The sequence below is a fragment of the Euprymna scolopes genome, chromosome 45, assembly GCF_053919585.1.
Source record: "Euprymna scolopes isolate OS-2025 chromosome 45, ASM5391958v1, whole genome shotgun sequence".
In the NCBI taxonomy this organism is placed as follows: Eukaryota; Metazoa; Mollusca; class Cephalopoda; order Sepiida; family Sepiolidae; genus Euprymna; species Euprymna scolopes.
In genome coordinates this window covers 1,617,501-1,640,821 of record NC_136526.1, presented here as the reverse complement: position 1 = coordinate 1,640,821, position 23,321 = coordinate 1,617,501, and the positions used below count along the sequence as shown (strand labels likewise).

At 35.1% G+C, this 23,321-nt stretch overlaps 1 protein-coding gene across 4 annotated transcripts in view; it reads left to right on the top strand.

Annotated features, from left to right (window-relative positions):
* Positions 1 to 23,321, top strand: part of LOC145269118 (SANT and BTB domain regulator of class switch recombination-like) — a 126,046-nt gene that overhangs the window by 30,372 nt on the left and 72,353 nt on the right. For 2 of the 4 annotated variants that reach the window (XM_080124714.1, XM_080124712.1), the window contains exons 2-6: positions 1,398 to 1,569; positions 10,526 to 10,554; positions 13,630 to 13,661; positions 15,605 to 15,645; positions 19,025 to 19,219. In XM_080124714.1, coding sequence (XP_079980840.1) covers positions 1,440 to 1,569; positions 10,526 to 10,554; positions 13,630 to 13,661; positions 15,605 to 15,645; positions 19,025 to 19,219 — 427 coding nt within the window. In that variant the 5' untranslated portion in view covers positions 1,398 to 1,439. Of the gene's footprint in view, positions 1 to 1,397; positions 1,570 to 10,525; positions 10,555 to 13,626; positions 13,662 to 15,604; positions 15,646 to 19,024; positions 19,220 to 23,321 lie in introns of all 4 variants that reach the window. The other 2 variants (XM_080124713.1, XM_080124711.1) reach the window with 1 other exon arrangement.

Below are 23,321 nucleotides of genomic sequence, written 5' to 3'. Positions count from 1 at the left end.
TTTTTTATTTGATTTTTTTTTTATTACATTTTCACCCCAAACAAGGGGCTACTATCAGGGACCTAAGTTGCAGGGGTACTATGCTATAGCAGCAAGGTGTTTGTTCACTTTACACTTGAACTTCTGCATGTCAGTACAGTTGGGAAAGTAGGAAACCGGCAGAGAATTCCAAAGTCCTGCCGTTCTGGGGAAGAAGCTATTAGAGTAAAAGGCTTTCTTACATCTGGGGATCTCAACTGTGTAGGGGTGGGACTTTGCTGCTTGTGGGGTTTGTCGGGAGTATTTTCATCGAGGCGGTACAAGGGTTTGCAGAGTCAGGGGACAAAAATGAAAAATTCTTGGGCACAAAAGGTCGCTTGTTTTAATGATACTATATGTCTTCGTAGCTCTTCAACTTTTTGAGTTAAAAAATATAGGGTGGGGGGGCTTTATATTTTGAATTCCACTCTTATATTTATTTGCTTCAGTTTGTGTTGCACCTTTTCATTGTGTTGTCTTCTATTAATTACTTTTATATACACAATAAGCAATGTTTTAATCAAACTATAAATGTTTCATGTTTTTTAAAATTATGTTTTGCTACATTGACAAACTAAAATTACATTCTGATATATTTTTATAGAATTCTGTTGGGGGAAAAAAAAGAACGCAAATAATTTTAAAAATCTGTTTCATATTTTGGACATATTTATTTTATTTTCAGTTATAAATAACTCATTGGAAAGAAATAATATTAAAACATTAAAATTACATTTTAATACTTTTTTATAGAATAAATGTTGTAATTTTCCATGTTTTTGTGTCACTTGTTGCGTTATTATATCTTTTTTGTGTTCTTGGAGACATTTGTTTATATTTGAGGTTCACAGAACAACCAATAGAGGTTGCTTCTTATTACAAGAACAGAGGGCGATAACTCGTCCCATGGTCCTCTCATACAGAAGTGCCTTTATTTTATTTTCACTTATAAATCACTCATTTAAAAAATAATATTAAAACATTAAAATTACATTTTTCATACAATAAATGTTTCACTTTTAGTGTTATTTATTTTGTTATTATATATTTTTAAAAAATTTTTAAGTAAATGTCGATAAAGTTTTATAGTTTAAAATTATATTTTGCTACATTGTCAAACTAAAATTACATTCTGATATATTTTTATACAATCCTATTGTGAAAAAAGACAAAAACAAATAGAGGTCGCTTCTTATTCAAAGAACAAAGGGCGATAACTCGCCCCATGGTCCTCTACTACAGAAGTGCCAAAATTTCATATTTTTTAAATTATTTGACATTCCAACATATTCCTCAGGATATTTCGTTATATTTATATACACAATAAGCAATGCTTTAATCAAACTACATTAACCGCTAGTACTTTTATTGCTTTTTAGTGTTCAAAGAGATATGAAGACTTGCTTTATAACAAGGACGCCATGTTTCCAAACATGGCAGAGACAGCGTTTCTGGGACTACCTCCGATTGGTCGATCCAAGACTGTCGATGCCGATATTTTAGTCAGTCGTAAAAATAACGTCAGCAGAAGTGGATCAGCAAAAACTAAAGGTGAGACCAATTCCATTATTTTTGTTATCCTTAAAATTATTGGATTTGTGAGTTATATATATATATAAAATAAAAATGAAAATTACAATTAAATTTACCAAAATGATCCAAGATGATAAAATTAAAGTATATTATAAATATTAAAGAATTAATATTTATAAAATTATCTCAGCTAGATGTAAAAGCTCGATAAAACCAAATAGGAAATAGAGCTTATAATATGAGCAAACAGTTAATAAAATATGTTAAAAAACACTTTGAAATGAGTTAAAAACATTTTTAATCTGAAAAGGAAACACTAGATAAATGGATAGTCCTTAATCCGCGGAGTTTCGAAGAAATACTTTCCTTCTCATCAGAGGGTAGGAATTAGCAAAATGCAGGATCGGATTTTGCATGCAGAAGTATTTGATGAAACAACAAGTAAGTCAAAGATCTTACTTGAAAAACTAAAAAAAGTGAAGCAGAGGGAATATGGTAAAGAAAAAGGTGATTACACATTAATGGATAGTCTGGTGGAAGATAAAAAATCCAGTGACGGTAAAATCCAAATGTAAAACTTCAAGAAAGTTAAAAGAATTTCCATTTGTACAAGTAAAATCCAGGGAAATTCTGTAATTGGAAGAAGATGGTCCATAATAATCCAAAGGCAGAAATCCATGGAATAATTCACAAAAATGTGTACAAGTTAAAAAGAAAAGATTCCAATAATATTAATAAAAGAAAAATAAAATATGCTTTTCACTCTACTTCCAAGACATAAAAATATAAAATATATATATATATATATATATATATATATATATATATATATATATATATATATATATATATATATATATATATATATATATATATAAGCGAGATAAGACACTGATAGAATTCAGATGAAAAATCCTGATAAAAATTACTTGAAGTAATACTTTCAAGGAGATCCTAGCCAAAAAGGAAAAGCTTAATATTTAAGAATAGAGCAATATATAAGTTTCATGGTTCAATTTAAAATTCTGAAAAAACAACATATATTACTCACAGCGATAATTACAATGTAATGGTATATCCACTCAACTTCGGATACACTTTGTCAACACTGAAAAAGCATTTGGGCTACAGCAATCAACACACACTCAACACAACTATGAATAAGGCTACCTCGTATAATTTACGAAAAATCAATAAGGAGCAATACACTTTCGCTATATGGGAATATGACTTTCTCCCATGGGCCTATTTTCTGCCCACCTGGATTTATAACCCCGAACGACATTGGGCTCCTTCCGATAATGGACTACCCAGGTTGTATCAACTTCTCTTTTCATATAATTTTTTCCATATAATTATCCACAACCACTCAAAAAACTATTTTCAATAATTGTGCTGAAAAGCAAAATAGCGTCCATTCGCAGCTGAACATTTTGCTAACTGCTAAGCGGGGGAGGGCAGAGCGGTAGCTCTAGATATATCTAAGGCTTTTGACAGTGTATGGCACAAGGGTCTCCTCAGGAAAATTAAATCATACGGTATCACTGGTAGAATACTTAACATAATTAGGTCCTTCTTAGATAAGAGAAAAATCCAGGTTGTCCTCGACGGTCGTACGTCTAAACAGTGGGATATAAATGCAGGAGTGCCTCACGGGTCTATCCTTGGACCTCGATTGTTCTTAATATTTATTAATGACCTCCCCAACAAAACTGCCTCTGAGATGGGTATGTATGCTGATGACACTACACTCTATAACAGACATGACAGGAAAACAAATGAACACGTATCTAAAGAAATGGCAAAAACACTAGAGGATGACCTCCAATCTGTAGTGGAATGGGGACATAAATGGATGGTCACATTCAATGCTGCCAAGACTAAACTGGTTTCCTTCAATAATTACAAGAAACCTTCTCTGCCACCAATAGCAATGGCCAGTGACTCCCTGTCCGAGAGTACATCTTTAAAACTGCTTGGCCTAACGTTTACAGGAAACATGAGCTCGAACAATTTTATTGAAAACATTGCCAGGGCCGCTGCAAAAAGGTAGGCTCTCTCTACCGTGCTAGAAAACTACTGACACCTGAAAGTATCCTGTACTTCTACAAGGCCACCATTCGCCCATGTATGGAGTATTGTTGTCACATTTGGGCTGGTGCATCTGCTACTAGTCTCTCACTCCTAGACAAGGTTCAAAAAAGAGTCGCCAATCTGATAGGCCCTGAACTGGCATCTAAGCTCCAGCCTCTGTCCCATCGACGAAATGTTGCATCCCTCTGCCTGTTCTACAAGTACTTTAATGGTGAATGCTCTGACAAACTGCAGACACTTGTGCCCCCACGACGTAGATACCCTCGACAAACCCGACAGGCAGCTAAATCCCACCCCCACACAGTAGAGATCCCTAGATGCAAAAGATCTTTCTACTCCAGTAGTTTCTTCCCCAGAACCGCTAGACTCTGGAATTCCATTCCAAGTTCCTGCTTCGCCAACTGTACTGACATGCAGAAGTTCAAGTGCAACGTGAACCGACATCTTGCTGCCCAAATCCCAACATAGCGCCCCAGTAATTGCTGCCCCTGATAGTAGCCCCCTACACCAAAGTGGCAATGCGCCTTGTTTGGGGTGAAAAAGTAATAAAAAAAAAAATAAAAAAATAAAAAAACTGCATTTCATTTCCTCTGATGATATGAGCTATTGTTGAAAATCCATGGATTAAGGAAATTAAAATAACCCCTTCTATGTATTCCTTTTGTCAAGCAATAAATTCTTAAATCGAATATATGTCTATATATGTTGTTTTTTCAGAATTTTAAATTTAACCACGAAACTTATATATATATATATATATATATATATATATATATATAAAATTATCTAACAATCAACTGGTATGGAAAACCTGTGATTATAAGTCTTACAAAATATTATTGGCAATAATATTCTATAAGTATTATCCCACCTAAATGAAAATTGCTCGATATACAAGATAGAGCAAATAAATCAAATTTTAGTCATTCAATAAATTTTAAAATTTATTACGTGAAATGGTTAATTTTCAAATCAAAAGATTTTTATTATTCTATGTAAGACAAAGAATACATTTGAAATATTATAACTCCATATCCTATAGGATTTCGATGTCTATCATCTCTTCAGAGGAGAAAATATTATATTTAAACATTTCACGTCATAAATTTTTAAATTCATTGAATGACTAAAATTTTATATATATATATATATATATATATATATATATATTTGGTCACCCGACAAATGGAGGGATGACCTGTAAATTCACCCTTGTCCATTTGTCTGTTCGCCTGTCTGCACTTTTCTCAATAACTACGCCTTGGAATTTTTTAAAGTTTTGCACAGACATTAAACATGATATGAGTAAAAAAAGTGACAGAACAGATTTTCCGGGAAAACTCTGGTGGCTCTCCTAAGGTTGCCTTTCGGCTTAAAATGGTTAAAATTTATACTTTTGTGCTTATCAAAAAAAATTGATGCCTTAGATTTTTATGAAACTTTATGAAAAGTTGTAACTGATTAAAAAACTAAAGGTGAGACCAATTACGTTATTTTATTGTCCTTAAAATTATTGGATTTGTTGAGTCATATATATATATATATATTTTTTTTTTTAGTTGCGTTCACACCCTAGCAAGGCATATCACTACTTGAACATGAAGGGCTACTAATTTGGGACCCTGCCTAGGAAAGATTAACAAGATGTTGGTTTACGTTATATTTAAACTTCTGCATATCATTACAGTCAGGGAAGCAGGTGGCAGGAATGGAATTCCAAAGTCTAACTGTTTGAGGGAAGAAAAATCTTTATTTTGCAGGGTCATGACGTCATACGTTGTCGTGGTCCGATGGGCAAAAGCGTCTGCCAGTAATGTTTTTCCCTTCTTTTCCTCTTTTGTGTTTCAGGTTTTGAGCTTTTCTACCGCAGCTAATTTTTTTTTTTTTTTTTTTTTTTTTTTTTGTCAGTCACATAAGCACTTGCTGCTATTTTGATTCAAAGAAGTGTTCGACTGAGCGACAATCTATGGTCCCCCCTCGCCAAACTTTCACAAGAAACACTCGTCTAGCTGTAAACACTATCAATAATTCCCCCCACTCTTTATCTGTGCCTAAACCTAAACGTAGATTCCATGAACAAAGCTTCTTTCTTAGAACTGCACGCCTGTGGAATTGTCTTCCGTTTTCCTGCTTTCCAGCTGACTACAATATGGTTGTCTTCAAGTCTAACGTAAATAAGTTCTTGATGAGCCGTTCCATATAAGTTATCAAATTTACCATATTTTCATTACTAATGATTACTATATTGTCCAATCTCTACTGTACACTCTTTAACCCTTATCCTTGAGTGGCCTCTTGGCCTTGATAATGTGGTGATTCCTATGTAAAAAAAAAAAAAAAAAAAGAAGAAACCAATTCCGTTCTTTTTGTTGTCCTTAAATTTATTGGATTTGTTGAGTTATATATATATAATTGACACATAATCTCAATCAATAAATTACATAAAAAACACTCATTTCATTTCTGTTACAAACTTATATTTAAATTTCAACAGATATATCTTTTTCCCAATAAGAATATAAACTTGCGTTCATAGTTTTAAAATTACATTAACGACTATATGACGTCACTAAAATTTCCTTCTCTTTAACAGCGCCAGCCCTCCCCCTCCTTTTTGAATTTCCAACATCATTTTTCCGTTTCTCTGAAATAGACCTGCGTCACACTGTGCACGTGAAACATTTTCAAATATTTTGTACTGGTATATTTTTGGGTTTCTTAATCTCATTCATCCAGAGGAAGTCTCGAAATAAAGACGAAACGTTAATGAACACATAACACGGTTTGTTCCTTTTTATTTTTTATATATATATATATATATATATATATATATATATATTTTTTACACACGTTCATCCCTTAACAAGACATGCTTAGCAAAGATTAATAAGACGTTGGTTTATGTATCAGTTCAGTCAGGGAAACAGGTAGCAGGAAGGGAATTCCAAAGTCTAGCTGTTCTAGGGAAGAAACTATTAGAGTAAAAAGCTTTCTAGCATTTAAGAACCCCAACAGTGAAGGGGCGTGATTTTGTTGCTAAGCGTGTTTGTCGGGATATGTACGTCGAAGGGCCACAAGTGCAACAAGCTTATTAGAGCATATTCAATTAGAATGTTTGTAAAACAGGCACAGGGATGCAACATTGCGATGATGGGACAGGGGTTGGAGCTTAGTTAACAAAGTGGGGCCTATTAGATTGAAACCTGTTTTCAGGACCCTATCCAGGAGGGAGAGGCTAGTGGTAGATGCACTAGTATTGAACATTTACAGCATGCAGTACAGCACTTACAACAATTTAATCTATATATTAATACGATAGCGTGTATATCATCATCATCATCATCATCATCATCATCATCATCATCATCCAAAAACTACCTATTCGTGGAACACAATACCACAAGGCTGCTTCCCGGCTGACCCATGCATGGTTGTTTTCAAGTTCAATCTAAACAAATTCCTGTTGGACCGTCCTCTTAAATAATATAATTTTTGGCCTGTCCTCATGTTGCTTGACTGTCCTCTAAACAAACTTGGTAACCTTTTACCTAAAGTGACTTATGGCCATATTAGGTGGTGAATCATCAGTACATGAAAACACGTTAACATAGGACTGCTTACCTGCAGGCTACAACATGGACATCTTCAAATCTAATGTCAACAAATACTTTTTTATATACTCTCCGCCTAAGTAATCAAACTTTGTTCATTCTGTATTACTTGATTTGTATGGGCTACTCATCTTGGTCATTATCCTCACAACTTTTCAGCCGATGCAACCTCCGACCTTCTTCAGGTGTATCTTCACAATGGATGTTACTAGTGAATGTTTCTGAATTTTTTCAATGAAGATTGATAATCTATATATTAATACGGTAGCGTGTGTTATTTTCTGTGTCATACTTACATCCGGGTTGTTTAATTGTTATGGACTTCCATTTCTTGTCATAACTAATTTTACCAAGAATTCTTCATAAGTTTTGGTTTCAGTTTCGATTATAACTGATGGCACTCCAGTAATCTATTTATTTTTTTATAAATAATATTATCAAGAATTCTTCATAAGTTTTGACTTCAGTTTCGATTATGGCTGCAGAAACTCAAGTTATATATATATCAATATCAAAACATTGTTAATTAACTGCCCGCATAGCAGCAGCTGAATAGCGCAATGGTTAGAAGCTCCGACTGTTGTTTGGGCAGTCGGGTTTCAATCCTGGCTTGAGGTAATTGCTTGTCTAATCGCACTGATGATCTGCGAAGCAGTACTGTATGTGGATGACTATATATATATATATATATATATATATATATATATATATATATATATATATATATTATAAAGAAGTGAACCATCGCATAAATTCAATCAACTAAAATAAGATGGAAAACGGGGTGAGAAAAAGGAAAAAAAATGGGGCAAGTTATATGTAACACATGTACAATTCAATAAAATAAATAAGTCGATTAAAAACAAGATCGTTAAAATACACCCGAAGCGCTTTTCGTTCGTTCAGGTGTATTTTAACGATCTTGTTTTTAATCGACTTATTTATTTTATTGAATTGTACATGTGTTACATGTGACTTGCCCCATTTTTTTTTCCTTTTCCTCACCCCATTTTCCATCTTATTTTAGTTGAATTTACGCAATGGTTCACTTCTTTATAATTATTCTAAAATTTTGACAATCGAATAAAGATATATATATATATATATATATATATATATATATATATATTTTTTTTTTTTTTTTCATAAGTTTTTATTTCGGTTTCGATTCAAGCTAATGCACCCAAGTCATATGGAAATATTTTTTTTATTTTTGAAATCGCAACTTTATAACATATAAAAATTGATGGAACATTAACACTATAATAATATATACGAAATCTGCAAGCATTAAAATATCATATTTAAGTGTACTTTACAACCAGGTTTTGCCGGGCATCCCTGCTAGCTTCGATAAATACTTTTGCAGTTTTAACAAAACAGCTACAATAATATCAGAGCGTCTCCATTCATGCTGAACATCTACAGATTGCCAACATCAAGATATTATATATGAATCAGTCCACCGTGGAATTTCCACAGGTACCGCTAGTTAAGAATTAATGGAAAAGAAATTAAAAACTTGCAAATGAAAAAGACATTTATAACATAAACGCATCTGCTCTGAACATTTGTTCCCAAATTAATATACATAATAATATTGAAGTCTACACTCCGAAACGCCTGCGATTTATTTTAAAGGACCACAAATCCAACTTTGAAAATAACTCTACAATTAGATTGATCTCTCCTTGTATTTCAGATATAGGTAATATTAGTAAAAAGATTTTAGATAAAATATTGCCAAAAATATAATCCATAGTAGCTCATGATCTATGGTCCTCATCGGGTAAAGTTTTAAGTTAGTTTAGTGAATTACCCAAATGTAAGAATAGTATATAGGTTTATAATGTTTGACATTGATTCATATTATGATGTTTGACATTGATTCATATTATGATGTTTGACATCGATTCATATTATGATGTTTGACATCGATTCATATTATGATGTTTGACATCGATTCATATTATGATGTTTGACATTGATTCATATTATGATGTTTGACATTGATTCATATTATGATGTTTGACATTAATTCATATTATAATGTTTGACATTGATTCATATTATGATGTTTGGCATTGATTCATATTATGATGTTTGACATTGATTCATATTATGATGTTTGACATTGATTCATATTATGATGCTTGACATTGATTCATATTATGATGTTTGACATTGATTCATATTATGATGTTTGACATTGAGTCATATTATAATGTTTGACATCGATTCATATTATGATGTTTGATATTGATTCATATTATGATGTTTGACATCGATTCATATTTCCCATCAATTTCTCCGAAATTGTTGGATATGGCATTAGAATTTGCGAAAGCTGAAACAAATATTACAAGTCTAGAAAGTGATATTGTAAAATTAGATTGATCTGTTCTTGTATTTCAGATATAGGTAGCATTAGTAAAAAGATTTTAGATAAAATATTGTCGAAAATAAAATCCAAGGTAACTCATAATATATGGTTTTCATCGGGTGAAATTTTAAGTTAGTTTAGTGAATTACCCAAATGCAAGAATATTAAATAAGTTTATGATGTTTATCATGGATTCATATTATCCATCAATTGTTCCAAAATTGTTAGATAAAACATTAGAATTTGCAAAGCCGAAACAAATATTACAAATCTAGAAATTGATATTGTAAAATTAGGCAGAAAAACATTAATTATATACGATAATAAATGCTGGACTAGAAATAAACAGAGAATTAAACTTTGATATTATGATGGGTTCTCTGGACTCTGCACGGGATCAACTACTTCCTCTTTATGTTATAGTTTTCACTCTTTTTTTTTATTTTATTTATTTATTTATTTTTCACTTCCTAACTGGTCCTGGATATGACCTTAAACTATATCCAATGGTGAGGCCCCAGCTTGCAGGCTTTGGGGAGTGTAGAGCCACCCTTTAATTGCCATTGCTCCCAGATCCACTCTGACCCGGAGTGGTAGTACCTGTTAGAGCCCCAACTATAGGTTAAATAGAAACCGACTTGAAAAAAAAAAAATTCTATTAAAAAATTTTTCTTCAAAATAATCAGATTTGGCATTAAATTACCTGAAAAGGGTTGATATGCCGTAAAACAAAAACAACCAACCAACCAACCAATCAACCAACCAACCAACAAAGCAACACTTCCTAACACTCTGGGGAAAAGAGAGATGTCCATAGTATCACCCGATTACTATTATACTAGTAATTTATTATTGTTTTCATTTCTTTTTTATTTTATTTGTCAAGGTTCAAAGGAAAAGGAAAGTTTTGAAAAGGTAAGTGCCACATTGTTTATTTAAAAAGTACAAATATTTATTCATGGAGTTTTTGTATTCATTTTGTTGTTTTGTGGACTGTTATCCTCATCCTCATAGTTGTTGTTGTTCCATCACGTTTCGGCCAACTCATTCTCCGGCCTTCTATAATGACGACCGATACCGCACCAACCACACCGGGTGTCCTTAACCTCGTCGGATTCCACCCGATATGACAGGTGCTCTCTCGATCGTACATTGTCCCGTAACAAGTTGGCCTATTGATCGTCTTCACCCACTGTGTTTTCATGGTGGGGCGCTTTGCCTCTTAATCGAATCGTGTCCTACCCTGTGTAGGTAGTTTCCAGGTACATCAATCACTCCGCTGGTCCTTGCGGCTTGCTGAAAAAGGAAGAGTCCTCACCACAAACAAACAGAACTCCGGTTTATAACAATAACAAACTATTTATTAATTTCATTACTTCATAACAGCTACTGTCTAAATTGAGGTGACTGACTATAGCAGTGAAACGATGTAAGACCAGACCAGTAAAGTCACAGATTTCCCATTAACACAGGCTAGTTAACATCATAACATCAGGCCCCGAGGGCTCCCAAATCAGGAGCGCTTGACCAGCCCAGCTGTTCAGTTTGCTGGCTACGACTCTACTCTTTTTAGAATTCCTTTTTCTAAATCTAACTCCTTTTCCCCACCTCTCCTTCAGAGAGTGGTTACAAACACCCTTTCTTTCTTCCTCTTAGAGCTTATCTCTACCAAATTTTAACCCTCATTTGCACTGAGGTGTTTACTTATTATCAAATTAGGAGTGATTAGTCATTCCAGGTCGAACAATGCTTGGCGGCGACCCTTACCCTTGACCCCCCCCCCATTCTAAGTTGTCAGCCTTAATCAGCTAAGGATCTCTGGATCTCTTCATACCTCTCAACAGAGGTTTTAAAAACAACCTTTCATGTTAACAGATATATACCCACAATGAGATAAAAACAATTATTATTTGTTTTTTCTCTTTATGACAAAATCCCATAGACATTTCTGTTTTGTCCCAATCAGACATCAACACCCCCTCTTCTGCCCTCCCTTCCTCTATATCGTCCGGTCAAACACCCCCTCCCACTGAAATATGCACCTCGCTGCATGCATTCATGACACCAATAGTGTCATACTTCTTCAGGTGACAGGATAGGAATGCTGAGTTTTGTAACTGTATCCCCAGTAATTACTGCCTTCCATAGTTGTTGTATCAGCATGTTTTGTGCAATTAATCCTCTGGCCTACTTTGAGCAGGATTGAAACCGCTATTTTCAGACAATGCTCACCTGGAACTTTAGAGACTCAATACCTTTATCCATTCAAAAAGGATTAAACAAAAATTGGTACTCATGCAGATATTGATCCAGACGTAACTCAGCTTGGGTTTTGCCGCTGTCTGACGTACCATCAAAAAGGCCAATCTGGCAAGCCTTAGAAAGGCTAAATTTTCCAAACAAGATAGCAACCTCGATTATAGTACACTTAGTCTAATAAGAAATGTTGAAAAAATAATAAAAGTAACATTTTTCGGGTTTTATTTCAACCTTAGTGTTTAATAATGTGTTTTATATAAAAATTATTTACTTTTATAAATTTTTCTCTGTCAAATAATTTCATCCTTAGTGTTTAATAATGTGTTTTATATAAAAATTATTTATTTTTATAAATTTTTCTCTGTCAAATAATTTCAGCCTTAGTGTTTAATAATGTGTTTTATATAAAAATTATTTACTTTTATAAATTTTTCTCTGTCAAATAATTTCAGCCTTAGTGTTTAATAATGTGTTTTATATAAAAATTATTTATTTTTATAAATTTTTCTCTGTCAAATAATTTCAGCCTTAGTGTTTAATAATGTGTTTTATATAAAAATTATTTACTTTTATAAATTTTTCTCTGTCAAATAATTTCAGCCTTAGTGTTTAATAATGTGTTTTATATAAAAATTATTTGTTTTTATAAATTTTTCTCTGTCAAATAATTTCAGCCTTAGTGTTTAATAATGTGTTTTATATAAAATTATTTTTTTTTATAAATTTTTCTCTGTCAAATAATTTACGCTGCTGAACTATACATTTGCCAATTTCCTTTTACTTTTTTTAAATTTTTTTTTTACGTTTCTGCACTTTATAAAGAACCCCCAAGAAGTTTTAGAATTGATTTCTCATGCACTAACTGTGGTTTGAGGAGTGAAACATGAAGAGTTATCTACCCTTTGTTAATAAATTAGTTTTTAATGTTTACAAAATATAGGTGGTACTCTTTTAACTATTCAGAGTTAACCTTATTGTTCCTATTTACAATGCCTCCCCACGGGACAGAGTTAGACACCAGAGTCGTTTTTTTAACGTGGAGAAAAGGAACAAAAATAAAAATTGTCTCAGTCGTGAAGGATTTCTCCTCCACTGACAGAACAAGAAATTAAGAAATTAAAGTGTAGATCTGAAGAACAGATTGTATTTATTTGCTTCCCCACTGAGCAAATTAGGCACAAGGCCGTTTTTTAATGTGGAGAGAGAGGGAGGGGGGAGGGAAAAGGGGTCCAGCTCCCGAGAGGTGGGAAATGGGAGCTGGATAGTAACTGTTGCAACATGTTGGTATGAAGGGTTTCCCCTACATTGACCAAGGTCTGATATGTGGGGTTGCCCCCACATATGGTCTTTGCTTGCAGTATCTGAAGAACAGATACTACACTTTGATCTTGTTTATATATTTTATTGCTTTTAAAATTTTGAAAATACAATTAAGTAAAAAACAAAAGATTTTTAAACAACAAAATTAGGCACAAGGCCCTACAAGAAATTGGGGAGGGGAAGGGTTCAGGGTCTTTGTGACTAAAGTTATTAAAAGTAATAAATGTAGACTTTGGAGTCTTACTCTTGACTGGCAACATTTACCAAAATACCTCATACTACACTTTGATCTTGACTCGAAGGCCAAGAGTTGGCTAGTTTAAATAACGAATGCATTCAATTCAAACGTCTTTACGAAATGATTAGAAAAAAAACTTTTTTTTAAATGTTCTTTCTGTCTTATCTCAGCAGGAATCAACAATTGAAGCTAAAAAAGATGAAGGGTAAGTTTTTGTCATTTTTTTTTGCCCCCCCCCCACAACAAAGGGGAAATTAGACCTACTAATTCACTCCCGCTTGTCTGTTTTTTTTTTTGTTTTTGTTTTTTTTGTTTTTTACATGGAGGTCACCACTTATCAAGGCCCAGAAGCCACTCGGGGATAAATAATCAATGGGATATTATCATAGTAATCATAAGTATTGGAGATTTGATAAAGTGTCTGTTAATTTATTCACACTTTTCTCAATAACCATGCATTAGATTTTTTGCACAAAAATTAGTCATGGTAAAAGTAAATTTTTGCCAGAACGGATTTTCCGGGATAACTCTGATTGCCTCCCTTAGGGGCCATTATAGGGATATAATTACCCCCAAATCGACTTGTTTTTTTTGCTTTCTTTAACTTTTTCACCCCCAAACAAGGCGTATTGCCACTTGACACCGAGGGTTAATGATTGGAATCATCTCTACAGGGGATTATGTGGGAGGTTCAGCTGTAAGATGTTTTTTTTGCATTACATTTAGGCATCTAGCGCAGTCAGGGAAGTAAGAAACAGGAAGGGAATTCCAAAGTCAGAGTACATATTATGTAAAGATGGGTAGAAAAAAATTGGATAAACAAAAACAATCTAAATATTAATTTACTTGTCTGTATATCCAGTGTCACAACAAGAAAACATCACCATCGCAAGCATTAATTAATAAGAAACGAATTACCTCCCTTTATAGTTGCTCTTTATCAGTTAAAAATCATTAAAACCATTTCTTCGCCCCCCCCCAAAAAAAAACATGGCTGTCTGTTTGTGGCTTCAAATTGGTTATTTTATTTTATAATTTAAAAAAATGTAAGATTTTTTTTTATAGTTTCTTTTTAAAAGTAAAAAAAATGTGCAAGTGACTTGACATCTATTCCTTTATATTTTATATAAAAAAACAAAAGAAAAACAAAATGTGTTGTGTGTTTGATTTTAATTGAAAAAAAAGTCAACATTTTTTAGATCAATTCTTTTTAGCTTTAAAACTGTAAAAAAAAAAAAAAAAAAAAATTCTAAAAAATATTTGTTTTATTTTTTTTTTATTCATTTTATTTATGATGTGTTTTTAAATTTTTCAACTACCATGGAATTTCCATGGGTTCTGCTAATATATATAAATTAACATGTAAGATTTTTAATATTTCATCTTTATTATAAAAAAATATACCAATAATTAACTGCCATATTTATTATAGGAGTATATTGACAGAGAAACCCCACTCTCATGGTTTAAGATGAGGAAAGCTCTCCAAACAAAATTACTGCCATAAACAAGATTGCAATCCCTGTCATTTGATATGGGTTTGGTATTTTTGACTGACCTCAGTGCAATATCAATCGGCTAGATACAAAGACCAAGAAACTCCTAGCGAATACATAAAATAATTTACCGAAACCAATGTATGGATGGGATATGCCTATCATGAAAAGAAGGGGTCTTGGCCTCACTGAAATAAACTATGCATATCAAACCATTATAGTAAGCACGGGGCAGTACATCAAAAGCTCAACAGATATGACAATAGAAATAATGAGGGGACCACCATGAACGTCTTCCCCAACGAATCTCAATCACAAAACTTGCTGAAAACTTTGGGGGTGTCATTCTGGAAAATATTGCCAAGGTATATGATGAAGAATTTATTGATTATTTTTAAACTTATTGATTTTTTAAAACTTATTGATTTTTTAAAACTTATTGATTTTTTAAAAACTTATTGATTTTTTAAACTTACTGATTATTTTAAAACTTATTGAGTTTTTAAACTTACTGATTATTTTAAAACTTATTGAGTTTTTAAACTTATTGATTTTTTTAAAACTTATTGATTTTTACACTCATTTTTTTTGTTAAACTTATTGATTTTTTTTTCAAACCTATTGATTTAAAAAAAATTTTAATGTCTTGCAGGCCACAAATGATTATTCGAGTCTATGATGAAACGAAAGATGGTAAGCTTTAATAATACTTTTTTCTTTTTTTACATTTTTTTTTTTACCTCAAACAAGGCATATCAAACAATATTATGGGGAGTTGAGCAGCCTGTTCAGGTTACATTTAAATTTCTACATATTAGTACAGTTAGGGAAGCGGGAAACAGGGAGGGAATTCCAAAGTCTAGCAATCTTAGAAAAGAAACTGTTAGAGTAGAAGGCTGTCCACTTCAACAGTGAAGGGGTGGGATTTTGCTGTGTGTGGGGTTAGTCAGGGGTATGTGCTTCGAAGGGGCACAAGTGCTATGAGTTCATCAGATCACATTCAATTAAGTGCTTGTTAAATAGGCATAGGGATGAAAGATTGTGGAGATGTGACAGGGGTTGGAGCATGGTCGATAATGCTTAGGAGTTTTATTTTTTGAAAAAGAATTAATGACTCTTTTGCCTTTTGAAATATTTACTTTTAGTGCTTTTTTTTTTTTTTTTACGCAGTGGTTACCACTTATCAAGGCCCGGAAGCCACTCAGGGATAAGGGTTATTGCAAGCACATTACGTTAGTGTGGAGATTTGATGAAGTGTTTACTTAAGGGGGTGGTTCATTAGGAATTTGTTAACGTTGGACTTGAACACATCCAAGTTGTAGTCAGGTGGGAAGCAGGCACACGGAACAGATTTCTACAGGCGTGCAGTTCTAAGAAAGAAGCTTTTTTCATGGAATCCACGTTTTTATTTAGGCACAGATAAGGAGTGGGGGAAATTTTTCACAGTGGATTCAGCTAGACGGGTGTTTTTCGTGAAAGATTGGCGAGGGGGGACCAGAGATTGGAGTTCAGACGAGCACCTGTCATGGAAATAACGATAAAACAAGGATAGGCTGGCAACGTCTCTTCTGTGGGAGAGAGGTTGCAGGGTAGAGAAAAGGGCATTCCCCATAAAACCACGAAGTCTATTTTGTACTCTGTCAAGGCAGGATAGGCTGTTTTTAGCAGCTCCTGCCCAGATATGGCAGCAGTATTCCATCCTTGGACATACTTGGCTTTTATATAGATAGAGAATTGAGATATCTTCTGGAGCGGTAGAAGGATCCCACCACCTTTCCAGCGACCTTGGCAACAGACTTGATGTACGTGTTCATTCAGATTGCAAGTTAAAGAAAATACAGAAAATTCTGTTGGGAGATCATTGATGTGGATCAAGAAGAGAGCTGGGCCTAGGCGAGAGGTGACCATAGATTGAAGTTCAGACGAGCACTTGCCATGAAAATAACAATAAAGCAGAGACAGTCAGTTTGCTGTTTTCCTAAAAAAAATATTCATTCTCCAATTTTGAATAAAAAAAAGTGCCCATGCTATGTTTTTTAGTATACTTTACAAGTAGTGATAATAATAATAATAAAGTGCTGCCTAGCATAGAATGTTAGCAAAAGGGGTAGACAATTTCGCTTCAAATCAAATCGATAATGACTTGAGGAAAACAGCCGAGTTATTCAAGAATTACATACGTAAACTGGGCCAAATGAATACTTTATTTATTTCGGTTAGTAGGAGGGGAGCCTATCGCCATACTTTTTCCCTAAACAAGTAAGTTGAACTTATATTAAGTAGAATACTTATTATCATCATTTTTTTTTTTTTATTGGAGAGTGGACAATGTGGATAAAGTTTTCATCTATATATATAAAAGCGAAAATGTGTGTGTGTATGTATGTATGTTCGTTTTTTTGTGTATGTCCGTGAAAGGCTTTTTTCCGAGGCCTTCTGGGTTGGCTCACTCATACTTAAAACTTTGTATATCGCGTCTAAATGATAATATCTACGACTTAACAACGCTCGCTGCTTCGAAAAGCGAATGATCTGGCTTGCAGCGCAAAACTAGGTGAGACATCACGCCACTTCCTTCCACCTGTTTATTTCGCTTCGTAAACCTTCACTGAACGCACATCAGTTCCTTTCACTCGTGGCCGAGATGGTTAGATGTCTGGCTTTTTTCCTTTCGTTTCCACCTTCATGTTAAGGCTTCGGGGGGTTCAATCCTAAGTTCCTACTAAAACTATTTTTTTTCTTTTACACCTTCAAACACCTGGGCAACGCCGGGTACTTCCCGCTATTACAAAAAAAATTTCACTTACTTGGATCAAGTAGTTCTTTTTTTTTACAGAAAAAAAATCAAATTTTAATGAGATCGCATCGTTGATGATCATATCGTCGCCATTTGCCTATTTCCACAGACAAGGAGGGGGGGTACCTTTGATCGAAAAATTGATTAACAAAGGAAAAAATAAAAAAGGGATTAAAAAAAACGCTGTAAAATAAGTGAAAACACTAAAATATTATTCTGGGTATTTTTTCGGCTCATGTTTCAAAATAATCTCATCAAATTTTGACAAACTTTAAGTGGCGATAGGAGTTATCTCCCCCTGGCGCCCCATATTATCTGCAAAAAATAAGAAAGCCATGATATGATTGATCTCATTAAAGTTTGATTTTCCTCTGTAAAAAAAATTATCTACTTCATCGAATTAAGCAATTTTTTTTGTATTAAAACTTTATTCTATTACGAGTACGTACAATATATATATATATTTTTTCAACATTTTCATTTTTTAATGTCTTGATTAAAATGTACAAGTATCCATTTTGGAGTTTGTGCTTATTAATGATTTAATGTGAATTTGACCCATTTTAAAATGAATTAAAAAAATTTTAACTTTTTGCAAAAACTTTATTCCATAACGAATACATACAATATGATTTTTTTTTTTTTAATATTTTCATTTTTTAATGTCTTGATTAAACTAAACAGCTTATCTTTGTCTTATCATTATTTCCATGTGATTTTTTTGTAACGTGCATCCAGGAGATAAGCGCCCGCATGTTTGCGTGTTGTGTGGGTACGTGGGAGAGACGGATGAGGGGAAAAAGACTTACCTCGAGACCAGCTCAGCGTTACCGACCAAAAATAGAAAAGAAAGACCAAGATGGCGACCGCCATCTTTTGTAAAGTATGATGTCTCGCAAAGTCACACGAATTCTCGGAATATGCAAATTTAGCCGGCCTAGAACGACGATAAAAGCGGGTGAGGGGAAAGACGTGGGAGTGACGATTGAGTTGGCTGGGGAATCGTGTGGCTGTTACTTCTTGTGCCGTGTTGAGGATATCTTACCGTGTTAAAGAGAGAGTCGGGCGCCATCTTGAATTTTTCCTTACACTTTTTCCTGTACATTTTTTTTTCAATATTTTGATTTTTTAATGTCATGATTAAACAAAACAAGTACCTTCATTGCCAAATATTCATCAATATTAAATATTAGGTCCAACTGATTTTATTTGTATTGTCAAACTGCGTTGTAACAATAACCCTGATTTATACGTATTTTTTTTATTGCATTTCAGTGGAACAACATTTCCAATGTCCTCGTACAATCTTGATCGAAGAAATGCGCTATTTTGGAGAATACCTCTCGTCTGACCCTCAGCACATCCGTGAAGACTTTGACATTTCTGTACATTGCGATGTACAGATTTTTGATTGGCTCATGAAATACGCTAAGAGAAACATGCCCGGGGCTGAGAATGTTCCCAATATGGGTAAGTAAAGAGAGATCTAATCTATTAAATAAATCTCAAACGTCTGTGTGTGTGTTTGTATGTCCACTATGCATGTGAAACTTGGACGCCATATAAAAGACATGAAAAACAGTTGAATGGCTTCCACCTCAGATGCCTCCGTAATCTTCTCAACATCCGCTGGCGAGACAGAATTCCTGACACAGAAGTCTTGAAGCGCGCGGGGCTCCATACCATCACCACCATAATCCGCAAAACCCAGCTCCGGTGGGCAGGCCATGTCTATTGCATGCACGACAGCCGAATCCCCAAACAACTTTTCTATGGGGAACTCAGCCAGAGAAAGCGGAATGCAGGGGGCCAAAAGAAACAATATAAAGACTATCTGAGAACGTCCCTAAAAGACTTTGACATCAGCCCCCAGTCTTGAGAGAGTCGCGCTGCTAAACGTTCGGCCTGGCGTTGCGTCATCAGCCTAGGAGCCGACAGAGCAGAGAATCAACGCATGACACACGACCAGCAGAAGCGCAAGAGGAGGAAGGAGAGAGCTGCCGGTTCACAGCCTGCCGATACCGCCTTCACGTGTCCAGAGTGTGGAAGAGTCTGCCGAGCACAGATTGGCCTCATCAGCCATCTCAGGACCCACAAACCCCCGACGCCGAACTGATTGATATCTTGGTCATCGTCGACTTCGACAGACGAGCAAGAAGAATGTCCACTAAAAACTAAAGTAGCCATGAAGTGAGCAAGTGACGAACCAAGCACTTCAACAGGTAAAAGAGCGAGACCAAGGAGTTTCACGGCGCAACATCTATAAATATAAAAGCGAAAATGTATGTATGTAGGGCGAATGAACTCTTTTTCTGGGTCAACGGCCAACTAGCACCGTGTATATTTGTATGTGTGTATATGTGTAGAGGTGGAGAGGGCTCCCGTAAGCCGTAGTGAAGGCAACCTCTCTAGGAGAAGCAAATCTCTGATTTAAAAAACCATAAAGCGGAAGACCATTACCCGCATTAAGCTGGTCTGCAGTTTAATTTGTTGCTGACTATCTTGCTCTTGCTTGTTGCTGGATCTGAACATTTTGAACCGAGAGAGAGACTTAGCTGTCGTACAAAGCTAAGACTCTGTAACATCATATTTGTATAGATACTCCCTCAGACATTTGGGCTCATGGATTTTAAGTGTCTGAGGGAGTGCCACTCGTCTGACAAGACGTTGCAATCATCATGTATGTATGTATGTGTGTTCGCTTTTTCTGTACGTCTACAAAAAGCTTTTTCAGAGAAACGGTCGCTCGCCTAACAACTTTTTAAAACTTTTTATATCACATGTAAATCGTAATATCTCAGAGTTGTCAATGGAGCTCGCCTGCCTATTTAATTTGCTCGACCTTGGGAAGATAAATATTCAACAGTTTTTGCTCGCCGCATGTGGATTAAGCCTTTTCCTATAATTAATTCTGGCGGCATTTTCCCGGTTTCCCCCTACCCCAGCATTCCACAGTAAATGAAATGCTACTCCGCAGTCAACAGTTGACCTCATTAAGTCATTAAAACGTGCACCTGCCAAATCCAAGTAATTAAAGAAATTCAAACGCGTTTCTGTAGGTATGTCACGGTGGTGCAATGGTTAACGTCGCACTTTTTTTTTTTCACACTTTAATTTACAATTTTGTCCCAAGGGTTCCGGTTCGATCCTCATACTTACCTACCAAAACATTTTTTTTTTATTTTAACTCCCCCCCTCCGGAGTTTTGATTTACCCAAAACCATACACACCTCCAAACATCCGGGCAACGCCAGGTACCCCTCACTCTTGACATGTAGATAATTCCAAATCTGTCTCCCCCTTTTTTTTTAGGCAACACAACATCTGCTTTGCGTCTAACAAGCTTACAATGACACATTGGCGGCTGGTCCTATTTTCCTAGATAAGGTTTTGCATTTCTCTGCACTCCTTCACACCATCCTGTCCGGTCATGTTTCACCCTTGTAAACCTTTCTGCAACTGCATGGGATGGAGTATATGCAGTTTTTGGTCATGTTCTCCCCCACGCGGGGCTTCACTTGTACCAGGTGTCGTCTGAGTGTCGACTCGCTCTTGAATACCGTCCTGATGTTGTAGGGGCCACAGATTCTCTGAATCTTTTCGGAGATGCCTCGTATGTATGGTAGGCAGACCGTTGGAGGTTTTTGTGTTTCATTCTCCTCTCTTATACTATTAACACGTCTGGTGGATAGTATGCTATCGGGGTAGTTGTTACGACGGAGGGTATTCTTCAACCTGACCATTTCTTGGTGGTATGTAATGGTGTTGCTACTTATTGTCTCTACTCGATGTTGTAGGCAGCGTGCGATTCCATGTTAGCTGGAGTCCAAACACGGTACCCCCATAATAATAATAATAAAGGGTTGGGTTCGAAACTCCTAACAAACGGTCATTGCAATATGCACCTCGCTGCATGAATTCATGACACCATATAGTGCCATAGGATCACTGGTTATATTTACTGGATTTTGAAATTCTGTTTCATGTATTGGTTGCTTCTTAGGAGCTAACACTTGATTTCTCTATGAGTGAAATTTATATTCGAGGGCATTTTAAAGAATAGGTGTTGCCTTTTTAGGGATGGTAGCTGTACTTAATCATTGTTTGGATTCAACGAGTTGTATCTAAGTACGTTTAAAAAGTTTTTTTTATTACAAGTTAAATATTACTGCAATAGGTTTATTTCTTTCAAGGGTCATCTTGTTTTTATTTTTTACTTTTCAATTTTATCATTTTGTTTCTGCTGGAGATATAGCACCTTACCGGATGCCAGAAATACATCAGCTATCTCTGAGTGGGGACAAAAATGGTTGGTCACATTCAATGCTGCTAAGACTAAGCTTGTTTCCTTCAATAACTACAAGAAACCTTCTCTACCACCAATAGCAATGGCCAAGAACACATTGCCTGAAAGTACTTCTTTTAGACTCCTCGGCCTAACGTTTACAGGGAATATGAACTGGAATAGATACATTGAGAGCATTGCCAAGGCTGCTGCAAGGAAGGTTGGCTCCCTCTACCGTGCTAGAAAACTACTTACGCCTGCCAGTATCCTATACCTCTATAAGGCAACCATTCGCCCATGTATGGAGTACTGTTGTCACATCTGGGCTGGTGCATCTGCTGCTTGTCTCTCGCTTCTGGACAGGGTTCAAAAAAGAGTCGCCAACCTGATAGGTCCTGAACTGTCATCTAGGCTTCAACCTCTGTCCCATCGACGAGATGTTGCATCCCTCTGCCTGTTCTACAAATACTTTAATGGTGAATGCTCTGACGAACTGCAAACACTTGTACCTCCCTGACGTAACTACCCCCGACAAACCCGACAAGCTACTAAGTCTCATCCCTTTACAGTAGAGATCCCTAGGTGCAAGAAAGCCTTTTACTCCAATAGTTTCTTCCCCAGAACTGCGGGTCTTTGGAACTCCCTTCCGGGATTCTGCTTTCCCAACTGCAATGATATGCAGAAGTTCAAGTGTAATGTTAACAAACATCTTTCTACTCTTCTCCCTTTATAATGACCCCGCTAATTAATTCCCTAATAGTAGCCCCCTGCTTCAAAGTGGCACTGTGCCTTGTTTGGGGTGAAAATTGAATAAAAAAAAAAAAAAAAAAAAAAAGAAGCTATCTCTGATACTTTGGCCTAAGTATATTTTAAATATAATTATATGCATTTCTCTTGCACTTAGTTCATTGATTATATTTATTAGCATTTGAATTTTTTTTTCATGTACTGGTTGCTTCTATAATTACCGGAATGATAGAGATTTTCTTAACCCTACCAGATTGAGTTACCGTTATACCCATAATTTCCAAAAATGCTATATACTGAGTTACCGCTAAACTTGTATTTTTCTGACCACGTTTTTGTGTTGACAGGGAGCTAAAAATAGCTACCCAATCGCTTCTTAGCCTCGATTTAGTGCAAGCCTAACGTTCTGCAAATAGCTTCCTTCGTTTTGGTGGAGTTGTTTTGTAGACTAGAGTAGCCATGAAGCGAGCTAGTGACGAACCAAGCACTTCAACAAATAAAAGAGCGAGACCAAGGATTTTCACGGTGTAACAAGTGTTG